This window comes from Vipera berus (genome assembly GCF_964194415.1).
Source record: "Vipera berus genome assembly, chromosome: 13".
Lineage (NCBI taxonomy): Eukaryota > Metazoa > Chordata > Lepidosauria > Squamata > Viperidae > Vipera > Vipera berus.
Window position 1 is genome coordinate 18,194,347 of NC_138216.1, and position 14,621 is coordinate 18,208,967.

The 14,621-nt window shown below is 54.7% G+C and overlaps 1 protein-coding gene across 1 annotated transcript; it reads right to left on the reverse strand.

Annotated features, from left to right (window-relative positions):
* Window positions 1–1,673: 1,673 nt before the first annotated feature.
* On the reverse strand, window positions 1,674–13,764 carry SCNN1B (sodium channel epithelial 1 subunit beta; the record flags this gene model as incomplete). Its single annotated transcript, XM_081337981.1, has 13 exons — window positions 1,674–2,087; window positions 2,652–2,727; window positions 4,558–4,619; window positions 4,897–4,954; window positions 5,036–5,111; window positions 5,438–5,555; window positions 5,784–5,876; window positions 7,423–7,521; window positions 7,776–7,939; window positions 8,508–8,611; window positions 12,058–12,248; window positions 12,647–12,944; window positions 13,454–13,764. 13 exons carry the CDS (start codon window positions 13,762–13,764, stop codon window positions 1,674–1,676), a joined length of 2,064 nt encoding a protein of 687 aa, XP_081194107.1.
* Window positions 13,765–14,621: the final 857 nt, after the last annotated feature.

The following is a 14,621-nucleotide window of genomic DNA, read 5'->3' on the forward strand; positions in this document are numbered from 1 at the left end:
CAAGATGATTTTGCCTGCCATACGGCAGAAGAGTCCTGCTTTCCACAGAACGTAACAGCAACGTGGCAGGTTTCTGGCTCCCTAGCAACAGTTGGTCTTTAGGACCTACCAATGTGGCAGCCGCCTTTGCTAGCCACCCAGTGCCCTTCAGCCCAGAACATGGTGTGCAGCAGCGGTGCAACGGCCCAAGGGCTCTGCTGCGGGTGTGTGCACTCCGCTTCAAACGTGTATACCTGGGCTGCAAGGACTGGAAAGGCAGCATTTTTGCCTGGCACACTCACTCTGGAGGAGAAGACAAGCATGCAGCATTTTAAGAGGCAGTTTTTCTCCCCCCAGCATCCAACAGAATCGTTCTGAAAGTTGTAGTGACCAGAGATGCAAAGCAGATCCAGGCCACTGATCCAGGAAGAGCTGTGATGACCAAAATGAAGCCCAGGGATTCCTGCATTCAGGTCCCCGGCAGGGACCCCGCAGCTGCTTGGGCTTCTGAGAGACCAGCATGCGAATTCCAACTGCTCCAAACTGCTGCAGTCTGACCCACCAGGAATCTCCCCCACCCCCCGGAAGCTGTTGAGCGGAGGGCCCCCTTCCACGTCAAACAGCACCCCAGAGTTCCACCATGCAGAGCGTTTCCTGAGTGTTCCTGGAGGCGACAGGGTGATCCCGCAAGCCTGCAATAATGTGGGAGAGCGCGAGTCCACGCAGGATACTCTGCTCCTTTCCTCTCTCTGGCTCTCCACCCTCCAAACATGGATGCCTCCCCCTCTGGGCGCCGCTCGGGGCTGGGTCATTTGGCTGCCTCGTTTGCACACTGTCTACCCTGGGACATCTTGGTTTGGGTGCCTGAGGCCGTATTCTGCTGCCACGTGCCTCTGCCCCACAGGTTGGCAAGGGTGAAGAACGCTGGCATTCCCCTTGAGAGGGCACATGGTGTGATTCTGGTCTCCCCTTTCTGGCTCAGATTCAGCCTAGGCTGTTGGGCACCGAGCTGGCAGGGGACAACCTGTCGCCACAGCTTTTCCTCCTGCCCACCAGCATTGAGCAGACTCTCTAAAAAGCAGCTGGCACATTTCTCCTCGACCCACGGGACTCCTCGTCCTGCGAGGAGAAGAGCTTAATGGCCCCAAAATGAGGAAAGCGAGGGTAAGGAGAGGCGGAAAGGTGACAAAGGGAACATGGTTTTCACCCAAACTGGGTTTATTCTGTGAGAAAGCTTTGTAACTTTTATAACGACCCGTTTCTTTGCGGTGACTCCCTCTTCCACTTCAGCCCTTTTGCCACCTCCAATAAAGTCCCGCAGGGGATGTCGGCCACCAGGTGCCTCTCCCATAAAGCAACAGGCAGGGGGGGGGCAAGAAGGCCTCTTTTGTTACAGAATGCCTTGCCCTGGCTGCCCCCCTTCCCCCTCTTCATTTTAAGATCTGCACCACTATCAAGCGTTTCCCATGATTGGCGGTAAGCTCCCCTTTCAGAGTTTTTACGCCAACCTCTTGACCTGCCAAATTTATACCCGGAAAGAAATGCATTGGTTTTAGCGGCAGATCAGGGCTCTCCAGCTGCTCCCCAAGTTTCTGATGTGTTGAGTGGAACCAGGGGGGGGGGATCCAAGAGGGAGGGGGGAGGATGCCCTGCAGGTGCCTAGAGGAGCAGAGAGGAAACCTGCCTTCCTGGCCTCACTGGATCTTGGTGTCCACCCCAGGACCTTCTTCCTCGTCGCTGTCTGGCACCAGCAGATCCACAGGGAGCACACGAAGCGAGTCATACTTGGGGGGTGGAGTGCCGGGCACAGAGCCAGTCCCTTGAGCACCTGGGGGACTGTCGCCCGGCCCCCCAGCTGCTGCCTCCTTCCCCTCCTCCCCACAGAAGCCCAGGTTGGTGTAGGCCTCCACTTTCTCGCAGACGGATGGAAGGGCATCGGGGGGCCTGGGGGCTGGCTTCCACTTCAGCCCCTTGCCCCAGGCAATCAGCTTCAGGACGCTGATCCAGACAAAGTCAATGAGGATCTCCCCGAACTCAATGAGGCACAAGACGGAGCCCCCCATCCAGAAGCCAAACTGTCCACCGAGGCTGGAGAGGAGCCAGACAATCTGCCGTGGGGAGAGAGGCCGAGGTGAGGGCAGGGCAGGGCAGCTCAGGCGTCCCCAGAGCAGAGATGCAGGGATCAGCTTTGCAGCTTGGCCAAACTCTCCTGGCCAGAGAGGGGCTGGGGCTGGGCTGTTCTTATGGTCCCACACGAGGCCAACATGGAGGTGAGGATCACTCACCAATCCAGCTCCTGAAGCCAAAAGCCAGACTTCTAAAATTCTGGATTTCAGATACGGAAAATGGACTGTTTCTCCTCGGTTGCAAGGAGCTTTGAGACACTTCCTGGAGTTTCCTCATTGCTTGCCAAGCAACCCAGTCACCCCATTGTCTCAGGTCGGCCTCTCCTACTTTTCCCAGATGCCGACATTGTTCCTGCCACATGCAAAGCAGGGCTTCCTGTAAGCACACCCTCTTCCCACGTGACCTGAAGAGGCACCTGCCATTGCGTTGCCCATCCCTGCTTATCAATGAACTCAGCCCCTCTGTGGGGGACAAGCCTTCACAAGACCTCTGGTGAAGGAGGGAGCTGGACCCAGACCTTTCGCCACCTCAAAGGTGCCACTTACAGTTGTTGCCGCAGACTCTGAGATGGTGCGGTAGTTGTACTCCTGGAAGTAGATGCTGAGCTTGATGATTCCGTTTCTGTGACAGAGAAAGAAGGGACATTCAGGACTGCTCAAAGTGTGAGGCAAGGCCTCCTTTCTGTTTCTCCACACCCTTTCCAGCGGCTCGTGGTTTTGGGGTTTTCACAGAGCAAGAGACTCATAAGAGTTTGAAGGGACCTGAAAGGACCTCCGTGCAAGGTCTGCTCCAGCATCCCTGCCAGAGGACCATCCAATCCCTCCTTGACCCCTCAGCAATGACCCGGCTGCTTCGTGTAAGAGCCTGCTCCGTGGCCGAGAGGTCATAGAATCAGGATCCTCCTGACATCCTAGCCTGAGCCTCCTTCCGTGGGGTTCTGCTTCTCTCACCCAGGGCAATGCAGAGTAGGCCCACTCCCTCCTCCAGGCGATCCTGCTTTGCATTTCTGAAGAGCACTCTCGTATCTTGCCCTCAGGATGACCGTGCCCATATCAAACCCCCAGAGCCTGATCAAGACCCACAGAGTGAGCCAATTACGTCCCGTCATCTGGACTCTATGATCCTGGTAATGCAGACAGTATTTGCGCTACCAGCACCTCCATCACGCTGCTGGTGCTGGTGCTGCTGGTTGAAAATGGCAGCCTGGTGCTTTCACGGGGATTATTGGCTCTCTCCCATGCCTGTCCTTCTTCCTGAACAGATGCATCTTTACATGCTGTCCCGTCCAGTCAGTCTTGACCACATTGATACCTTCTCTAGGGTGATCCATCCCTGACCTGCTCCTTCAGGTCTTTCAGTCTCTGAGTCTTCTCCTTCAAAGTTATACCTAGCTCTCCCAGCTTGTCTTCTGCAAATTTTTAAAAATGCCTCCTCAACTCCCTTAGTCAAGGATGAAAATGTCAAAGGGCCCAGAGCCCTGGGGCCAGCCCTCCAGACTTCCCTCTTGGAGTGTAGCAATTCAGCCAAGATCTAACATCTCTTATCACTCTTCAAAGGAGACCATCATCAGATACTCTGCTGAAGGCTTTGCTGAGACCCAGTGCCTGTGTCTGCGCCAGGTCTTGGGCGCCTTCTCTCTCACTCCAGGGGGCTGAACGATATCCAGCTGGCAGGTTGAAAGGTCAGGCTGGGCTGCTCAAGTCTCAGAAGCCAAAGGGGGCTCCGGTGGGCTTTCCTCTGCCCCTGCCAGCCCCCCCCCATCACAGCAGAGCTCAGAGAGGACAGGACTAGAGCCACAGCTGGGGCAATGCCCTGAAACGAACAGGATGGAACTTCATAGGGTTTTGTATCAGAAGGCGAAGGCTGTGACAAGATGGGTTTGAGAAAAGTTCACGAGAAGAGGGAAGCCTGGACAAATACATATGTAGCTTATTTTTGACAAGAAGGGGCAGGTGTTTGGTTCCTGCAGTGATTGGGGATTGTGGGATTTGGCCCTCTGCGCAGAGACACAAAGGTGAGAGCAGTTGTGATGGGCAAGGAAGCAGAATTGGCCAGGCCTACTCCCCGTTGACCCACAAGTGAGCTGGGCTCCCACAGAGAGGACAGAAGCCCCTACATGCCTTCCAAGGGACGTTTCCCTTTGCCTTCTACACTCAGGGCTGGCTGAGCGATGGCGGTGACTCAATGATTTGTGCTTCTTAGATTGTAAGCCGCCCTGAGTCTTTGGAGAAGGGCGGGATATAAATGGGATTAAAAAAATAAAAAATAAAATAAAGACTCAAAGCCGCTTGGTCAACTTCAAGAGAAAGCAAAGGACGAACTGGGTCCAACCCTCCCCATCCATGGCCCTCGTGTGGGACGGCTGCCCCTCCCAGCCTCTCACGCCGCCCAGCAGCTGCAACCGAGGCGTCCTACCGCGTGGGCGTCAACGAGGGACTCACACTGACGCACCTGTCCAGAGTCACTTTGGTCGACGTGTCTCTTTCGTAAGACAAGATATGGAAAATCCAGTCCTAGCAAGAGGAAAGCAAGGGACACAAGCAGGTCACGGCAGGGGACAAATGCTTTCATGGGGACCAAGAAGTGAGAATTTTCCGCTTGAATACCTTTTTTACTTCCACTGACTTTTAGAATTTAAACTATTGAACACGGGTCCCCCGACTGACAGAGTCAGGGGGGCCCCTGAAGGTGCTGCTCAGCCCCCCCCCACACACACACACACAGAAGAGTCAAGATGGCTTGCCCGGCCCTCGGAGAGGCAGCTGAGGAGCCGCTGCAGGCAGGACTCACCTCTGAAGCTTCGGAGGGCCAGTCCGCCATGGAAATGGTCATCTTGTACTGGGTGTTGCTGCAGGAAGAGATAAAAGATCAGGCCTTTCTCTCAGCACGCTCCCCCCCCGGCCCCGCTTGACCGCTCAACCGCTCTTACTTGCAGGTCTCCTTGCAAGACTGGATGCACGTCTGCCGATGCTCCTGGCTCGTGCGCAGGATGGAGTAGCAGTAAGCTGTAGGGAGAGAAAAGCTTGTCTTGGCACAAGGCTCTCGGCTGCTAATCTGAGCTGAAATGTTACCTTGAATTCTGAAGGAGAAATGCCTCGGGCCAAAGTTTTGCCTAAGGATTAAGATGTGGGTCTCAGCACATCTCTTTCTATTGGGAGCAACACACCTGCAGGGGGCTGGCACTAGCTGTGCTTTCAGGTCCGCTCCACCCCCAGCCAAGGGCCAGCCAGGCGGTAAACCTCCGGCAACTCCACAACTCCATTCTCTTGTCGGACCCATACAGCTGGGGGGCAGCTCCGCTAGGGGGGGGTCATACCCTCCATTTCCTCACCCCAGTCGGGATAATCCTCGTTGTTACAGTAACGGGCCCCTTCGGGCAGCGGGTAGGAGTAGTGGGCACACTGGCAGATCTTCACCATCTTGGCTTGGAAGCAGGAGCGCAGGCAGGCCTGGAAGAGGACGGGGTCCTGCTGGCCGTGTGCTCCTCAAGAGCAGGGCCCAGCTCCAGCCACTGGGCGCTACCACCACCCCCTTGCCAGTACTTAGCCAAATTCCCCCAAGAGGCCCCCAAAGAGGGGCCGGAAGAGCTCTTGGGAATGTCACCATCTCAGCCCTCCCCCGGACTGGCACTGAGCAGGGGTCCTTGTCTGGGGGTGGGGGGCAGCAGCACTGCTCACCTGGATGGAGTACATGGTTTTGTACTGGTTTCGGAAGGGGCCCATCTTGCTGCCAGGGTGGGTGCAGTTGGCACAGGCCTCCATCTCCTTGGCCTTCGAAGAGGAGACACCAGGGGCCCTCCTTAGATCTGGGGAGCAGCCCCAGGGCTCTTCCCAGGGGGCAGGCAGAGGAGGGGAGCCCAGAGACGAAAGGCCCTCTCCTCCGCAAGCGCCCTCCTCCCCCAGCTGCAAAGGGCGGCTCCTTCCAGAGGTCTGAGCTGGCCTCTCGCAGGAATCAGGCCAAGGGCCACAGCAAGTGGCCAGCCGGTATTCCCCCCCTCCCCCGTTTGGCTCTGGCTAGAGAGGGGCCCCACCCCTCCAGGAGGGAGGCTGCCAGTGCAAAGTGTTGCTGCACGGCTGGTTTTTCTAAGGAAAAGCACAAAGGATTATAAAGCGGGAGTGCTTGTGCAACCAGGAAAAAGGGGCCACCCAGCACACCCAGAGACAGGGAAGCGCCCTCAGTCCCTCTCAAGGACACGGCGGCCCTGAGCAGTTTGGAAACTTCCCCAGCAGTTTCGGGAGGAGACGCAGGCAGATTCAGAAACCAACGGCCCTTTTGCTCTTTTGGGTGGGGGTCCTCCCCCTCCTCCCCCTGCTGAACCAGGGCAGCTCCATTCTTTCTGAGCAGCCCCACAGCCCAGCCTAGAGGGCCCCCCTGGCCCTCTGCGTCTGGGGAGGCCCCGAGATGGCTGAAGCGCTCGCTCAGAGTGCCCACACGGCCCTTCTGCCCACGGAGTGGAACAGAGCAGGGAGAGAAAACTTTGCCCTCTCCTTCATAAGGGGAGGCTCTCCCCCCAATAGAATCACACATATAGGCACCCTGGATTCCCCACACTTGGCTCAGTCTGGCAGAAGCACCGTCCACCGCCTGTTCCTTGAGCTCAGCCCCTGGGCATCAGCCCCAGCAGGGTGGCTCACTTCCTGTGATGGAGCCCAGCTCACCACCCTGGGGCTTGCAGGAAGCGTTTCCCACAGCGCAGGGGGAAGCCCTCCCCTCCCTCAGCATCCGTCAGGAGCCAAGGCAGCCAAAGGCCACACTGCTCTCTCCAAGCAGGGGGCGGGGGACGAAGCTCCTTCTCAGAGCTGGGGATGCCGCTGTCTCATGTGAGCCCCAGCCATCACTGTGGGTTTTCCAAGGGGGCTTCAGAGACAGTTGACGCAGCAGCCTTCAGAGACCACTCCCAGCACTCGGCTTCCTGCTCTAATCACGGGCCGACTCCCGGATGGGGAAGCTGCTCAGCTTTCAAGGTTCAGAGGGGAGCGGGTCTCCGGCCTCTTCAGGACCCCCAGCTCAAGACCTATTGGAGGGCCGTTCACTAAATGCAGGCCGGGCCAGGAGGTGACCCCCTTCCCCTCCCGGCTGCCCCATTTCTCTTGATGGGAAAAAGACACTAAGGGCCCAGGACTCCAGTGCAAGGCCACAGAAACTCTGGCCATAAAGACCAGCCAAGGGGGCTGTGGGCAAGGGACCCTCCCTTCGCACCCACAACAGATCAACATCCCAACGTGCTCACCCTCTGGCCATACCGCAGTCTCATAGCGACATGAAAGGGGGCCCCCCTTCCAAAACAACAGGGACCCCAACCAGAGAACCCCTCACCTGCGAAGCAGCGTAGTCCTCGTAGAGGTTCTTCACCGGAACGTCGGACCCGTTGAGGGTGCAGTCACTGTAGGGGGAGCCCATCCGCTCCAGTTCATCCTAGGAAGAGAAGCCCGAAGAGGCGGCAACAGTTGCTTCTGGCCGCCTGGCACAGATGGCGTTCCCCCCAAACTGGGCTTCCCGTTCACCTCTCCGGGGAGTGCAGACCATGGAGGCCTTCTTGGGAACCCTGCATGTTCATCCCAGGAAGGGGAAAGCGACGCTCCTGATGCGGAAGACCCTCCCAGATTCCCTTCCCACCCTGGCTGGGTCCCAGTTCTCTTCAGGCGGTCAGCCCGGAGCGGCCCACCTACCACCAGGACGCCAATGGAGGTCTCGGTCCCTGACATGGCGTAGATACCCTGATCCTTCAGGAAAGGGAAGCTCCTCTGCTCGTGCAGCATCAGCCGGGCTCCGGCCGTGGCGGTGAGGAAGGGGATGTAATCCTTCTGGCTGATGTCCAGGATCAGCTTCAGCCCTGCAGAGGCAAAGCCCCACGGTCATCAGCCGGGGGGGTGGGGGTCCTGGGAGAGAAAGGGGGTGCAGAAACAGGGGTGCAGCCTGTCTTCACTGTTTGTCAGGGCTCTTGTCTCGGCAGCCAGAGGGCTGGGGAAAAATCCAATGGGCACCTCTGCCCAAAGGGCTGGGGATTGGGCCACACCCTGGAGAAGGGCAGAGCACAAGCTTGGGAGGCCTGGCACCCACACTTGGCTGATGTGCCTCTGAGCCCGCAACAGAGTGCTCCTTTTGCTGCTCCGGTTTGCTTCGGGCTAGATGTGCCCAGCCTTTGGAAGGGGGCTTGGCATCGAGGCCCACATCAATTCAGCCTGGATGAGCAATGCCAACCTAAGGATAGTTTTCCTTCCATCACCAGAGCTACAGCTGGCCCTGATCATCACAGCTGCAGTGCAGGACCCCGAGGCGCTTTCTCCCTTTCCCGGGACCCTACAGAGCCTTCCCCCCTCCAGCTGCAGCCCAGCCAGGCCTTGAGACCTTCCCCAGAGGGCTGCCGGACCTGGAGCTCTCCCGCTCCCCCAGGTACCCACCAAACTCTGCCCCCGGATTGGAGGAGACGAGGGGCTCCTTCTCCACCCCCCAGTTGAAGACGTAGCAGTTGCCGTGGTCCGGGTGGTAGAGGTGGGTGAAGTTTCTGCGGGAAGCCAAGCAGTAAAGAGATTGTTCTCACAGGGAGAGTTCTGGGGGTCCCAGCACACCTCAGACTGGCTGGACTGGCCCTTCATCTCTCTGGTGCTGCCCTTGGGGGTCTTCCAGGGAAACCCTCCATCAAACCCTGAGCTGCACAGAGAAATTAGAAAATTCAGACCAGGCCTAGTGTTTCCTTCCGGTCTGACTACCCAGGGAAGGTTATTCACGCACTGGCCACATTCACGCAACCCAAAACTACGAGTGTCAAGGTGCCTTCTGGCATCACCCAAAACCGGACGGCCAGCAAATCACTTGCTGCAGGTTTCTATGGAAACAAGCTGTTCTCCTTCCACGCTTGTCAGCCACCTGGGAGTCCCAGACATCCAGCCTTTGGAGGAGGCCCTGAGCCAGGAAGAGCCAGCAGGAGCCAGCAGTGCTCGGATTAACTGAGCCCGTGTGAAGCCAGGCCTCAGGCCTCACTGGTCAGAGCCCTGGTTTTGGCCTTCAGAAGGAAGGGCGCCTCTGAAGCTCCCCTCTTACAGGTTCGGCTTCTCTGCAACTGTCCAGCCTACCTCACAGGGTTATTGCTAGGGTGAAAAGGGGAGGGAGGATATAACTCCAATAAATTCATTGACACAATGAATATTCTGTCCTGTCGCTCCATGCTTCTTTCCAGAAAAAAATGGGCCCAGCCGGTTCTAAGCAAAACAGCCCTTTTGGCCAGAGACTTTCCAAGCAGCTGACCAGGCGTCTCTGGAGGGCAAAGGGGGGGGGGAACGCTGCCCTGAGTCCTGGAGGACTTGTGGGGATGAGTAACTCAGGGTGGCAGCCACTGGGGATCAGCAAACTACGGACTGAGTGCAAACCAAATAAGGGGTTTGCTGGCAGATGGCTGCGTGCCGAGATGTGTCAATCAGAATAGAACTGGAAGGGATCTTGGAGGTCTTCTAGTCCAGCCCCCTGCTCAAGCAGGAGAACCTATACCATCTCAGACAGGTGATTGTCCATGCTCTTCTTAAAAACCTCCAGGGATGGAGCACCCACAACATCTGGAGACCAGCTGTTCCACTGGTTAATTGTCCTCACTGTTAGGAAGTTTCTCCTTAATTCCAGGTTGCTTCTCTCTCTGGTCAGTTTCCAACCATTGTTTCTCATCCTGCCCTCTGATGCTTTGGAGAATAAACTGACCACCTTTGTGGCAGCCTCTCAAATACTGTTAACATGTCCCCCCTAATTCTTCTTTTCTGTAGACTGGCCATTCCCAAATCATGTCAAGTGATTGTCCACTAGGACTCCAAGGCCCTTCTCACAGTTACTGTTTTAGAGTAAGATTTCACCTAATCTGCACTTGTATCTTTGGTTTTTCTTCCTAGATGTAAAATCTTGCTTTTCTCCACATTAAATTTCATATTGTTTGATTGGGCCCATTGTTCAAGTCTGCAAAGATCATTTTGGAACCTGAGCTTGTCTTCTGGGCTATTAGCTATTCCTGCCAGCTTAATGTTGTCTGCAAACTTGATGAATTCCCCTTCTATTCCCTCATCGAAATCATTTATGAAGATATCGAAGAGTACTGGGCCTAAGGCCCAGTGATACCCCACTGCTTACTTCTCCCCATGTAGATCAGGCATGTCAAACTCGTGACGTCACGTGATGTTGCACGACGTATCATGACTTTTTCCCCATTGCCGGCAATGGGGTGGGTGCGGATTCGTCATGTTGCATCCGGCCTGCGGGCTGGCGGCTTGACATGCCTGATGTAGATGTAGTACCATTAAGGACTACTTGTTAAGTACAGTTTGTCAGCCAGTTACAAATCCATCTGGTGGTGATGCTGTCTATCCCACATTTTTCTAGCTTACCAAGAAGTAGGTTGTGGTCTACTTTGTTGAATGCCTTGCTGAAGTCTAAGTATACTGTGTCTACAACATTTCACTGCTTTATTAATTTAGTCATTTTGTCAAAGAATGAAATAACATTGGTTTGGCATGATCTGTTTGTAACATACCCCTGCTGGCTACTAGTTATAATTTTGTTTCTAGATGTTCACAGATCTGTTTTTTAATTATTTTTTTCAGTATCTTCCCAGATACTGTATTGAAGTTAGGCTGGTTAGTCTCTAGTTTCCCGGATCTAGTTTTGGGGGTTTTTTGAAGATGGGAACCACATCAGCTCTTTTTCAGTCCTCTGGTAGGGTAGATCTGGCTTTCAAGGGAAAAACCAAACAATTTGGTGAGGAGGGTCAGCTGTGTCTCTTCAAACAGGAGTGTCAAATGTTGGCTGATTGATCGCTCCAGGCAAGGCAATGGCCGAAAGGACAGGCAGCTGCCCTCTGAGCCGAGTCGGCGGACACAAGTGCCACAGAGTCTCAGCCGAGACCCAGAGAGTTTCTGCAAGGATCCAGGAGATGGCCAGGGAAGGGCCACAGGCAGCGGGACCCCCTTTGCACCAGAAAAGCAAGTGGAGTTCAGCCTCACTATGGCTTCGTCAGGCCAACCTCAGCCATACCTTCCCAGGGAACCCTGCCGAGCGATGGATGTCTGCTCACCCCAAAGATTTCTGGGTATCCAAAGAACAAGCCTCTTGGCCAGGAGCAGCTCCAGAAACGGAGAGACCACCCTGCCTTTCCTTGTCTGGCCTGGGGAAGCCCCTCTGCTGCCCTTGCACAGGGAGGAAGCCTTCCCTGCCTCGTTGGTTTTGGCTTTAGCCAGGCTGGCTTCAGCTTCTCCAGATCTGGGACCGAAGCTTTTGCAAAATCCTATTTCAATACACAGGATCTTATTTCTCAAAGGGTAATCCACCCAACCTGACTGGACTGGATTGGGCTAGAAAGGGAAGTGGAGGAAGAGCAGACAAGACGCTCTTAGCCCAAAGGCCGAGAAGGAGACATCCTCATCCCTCCTTGAACATCCCCCACCCTGGACTGGGACCACAGCTTGCGTCACCAAAGGGAGTGTCTCTGCAGACCACACACACACCCATTGTGGCTTGTGGTTGTCACCACACTTGGTAGAGCCAAGTGCACTCATTTCCTGTTGCATCTCTCACTCAACCCTCCGTCATCTCCTTACGATTCCTCTCCTACCGATGAGATCTCTGCGGGATCAGTTCAGAATCTGTAAATGGGGAGCATTGTTTGTGGGGTGGTTCATCCCAGGCTGATTTTTATATTCTGGTTTGTTCTGCAGACTGCTGAACACGAATAGAATAGAATAGAATAGAATAGAATAGAATAGAATAGAATAGAATAGAATAGAATAGAATAGAATAGAATAGAATAGAATAGAATAGAATAGAATAGAATAGAATAGAGCTGGAAGGGACCTCAGAGATCTTCTAGTCCAGCCCCCTGTTCAAGCAGGAGAACCTATTTCACACAGACTCGTACAAGGCTCTACAATTAAAGATGGAACTGATCAAAATGCTAAGTGAATTCTCCTGCGCACATACCTATGATTGCAAGGCTCAGCTCCATACAGACATGCCAAGATCATGTCCTCTGCCTGGTAGCCCATTTCGATCCTTTTGCTCAATGGCACTTTGGACAAGATGCTGGTAGACTGCAGGATGTACCACTCAGTCACCGCCTGGGCCGCGCTGGTGAACTTCCGGTAGAAGCAGTGGGGGGTGAGGTGTGTGCACTGAGGATGCAACCAGGAGGGAAGGGAGAACATGATTGGAAGGGAAGCCGAGCAGCCATGAGCAGCATTGGCCTTCTCAGGTACATAAACAGCTTGCAGGTGGGCTGGCCCAGAAATTAGGAGCTCTTTCCAGCTGAGCAAGTGACCTGATGGGGTCTCCTCAATAACTTCTAAATAGACCCCCACCATCTGGCCCACTTACCAGCTGAGCTGCTAGAGGAAAGGTCTAGTCAGAAGCTCAGAGCTGCCAGCACCACCCTGTGGGGGAGCTGCCCTGCGGTGTGCCATCAGGCAGGGCTGCCGGTGGAGGGGGTGGCACATTGGCATGCTCAGGAGCAGGGGATGAGTTCCTCATCTGTGGGGCACAGGGGAAATCCTCCTCCTGCTCCCCTGCTTACCAGTTTCAGAGCCAGCTTGTACCTCCTGGCTTCTGGGTTGCCAAAAGAGGAGTAGTTGTGGTGCCCTCCGAGGCCAAGAGAGCCGTTCCCAAGGATGTCACGGATGACCGGATGCGCCGCATCGCTGTCGTCAATCAGGACAAGGGGGATCTGGTTCCAGAGCTGCAAGTTGAGCTTCTCGCTTAGATTCGCTGCAGGGCTCGCCGAGGCATTCTCCTGAATAGGCTGCAGGATCCTTTCAAGGGCTGCCTCAGTCAGCACATCCAGATCGTTCAGGTAGGGCTTCACCTTAGAATACCTGAGACATGGGCCAAAGAAAGTTCACGCCAGGTTTGATGATCACAAGTGGAAAATACAAAGAGGATCCTGTGCAACCACACACACATCTCCAAACAATAACTGGCCACTAGGCAAACCAAGGGCCATGTCGAAATCCTAAGGTGCCATCCGGCTTGCCTCCTTAGGACAGGGAGGTCCCCTACTTTTGAGCTTCTCCAGCATCTGCAAGCTAACCTGTCGGCACCTCCCACCCGGTACCTTCTCTGCTGGGTCAAGAGCCTGGCTCTCGCCATGGGCACCAACTGTCCTGCAATTTGGTTCTTCAGGCCAAATCAAGCTTTTTACTGCGGAGAGCAGCCTTTGTGTGTTCATGTCCTCGGTCAAAACCAGTGGGTTGGCCTTCTGGCTCAGGGCAGCCTAGATGGAATCCCATCACATTTTAACAGCAATATCAGGTACAACTGATGAATGCCAGGTTGTCCAGAGGCCCTCCCGATACCAGTCTGGATCCCTGCAGAGGGAACTCACCGGAAGGGACTTGCATTGCAGATGGTAACAGCGGGGAAGGTCAAGGTCTTGAAGCCGATGGCCAGAGAGGCCGTAACGTTGTAGGACAGGTAGGTGTTGATGAGGATTCCCCACTGCCAGAAGACCAGCGAGGCGAACAGCAGAGTCAGGAAGAACCAGATCAGTTTCTTCTTCGGACCCTCACAAATGATGCGCTTGGGCCCATGGGTGTTGGTGTTGTCGCAGTACCAGACCAGCAGCTCCTGGTAGGTGTACCCAGGGCCCTTCTGGAGGCGATGGAGAGCCTTCACGAAGTACTTCTTCAGAGTCATTGGAGAAGCTTTTGAAGAACAACAGAAAAAGTCTGTGACATAAATGGAACAAGAAAAACGCCCAATTTCTCATTGGTTGGAATAAGCAGCAGCTTGAGAATAAGAAGCGACAGTGGAGACAGCGGCAGGCAGGGTGGTGGCGGCAGTGGTGCCCCAATGGAGCCCTGAATATGGGAGAACCTGGAAGTTGAACCCAGGAGAACAAACCTGGCATCATGGGCATCACTGGAACCTGATGGCACCCTTGGCAGAGTTAGGTTCCCAACCGATATTGGGACAGTTGAACTCCCTCTTCCCACTCCGTAATTACCGTGTGCCTCTTTGAAAGTTTGGTCATTTGACACGCAGCAGCCTCGCCCAAATGCTCTACCTGTCCAGGCAGTTTATAATAAGCTCCTACAACAATGTCAAGTACGCTTCTCTTTCCTTTTGTTGTTACACAGAACCATCAGCTCTGATTTGTGAATTTCTGTGCAAGTGTATTTTCTACTTTACATACCCTATAACATTTCCCCTCTTTTCTCTCCTCCTGAGTAAGCTCTAGCCTTCCAGGGCTACATGCCAACAAATTCCCGTCCTCTTTTGCAGACAGCTCCATGACAGAAGGCAGAGGAAGGAACAAGGGGTTCTGCTGGGTCTAATTCTCTACCAACAGGGAAGATCTGGGAAAAGGAACGAAGGTGACTAATAGTTTGGGAGAAAGGGAGTGTGGTATTCTGGAATTCAGGATATAGAGAGGAGGAGAAGAGTCAAGCTTGTCTGTGGATTCCAGAAAAGGAAATTGGGATGGCAGGCAGATGTCAGACACCCCCCCCCCCAAAAAAAGTATTTGCCTGCATATTACTTCTTTGCCTGTG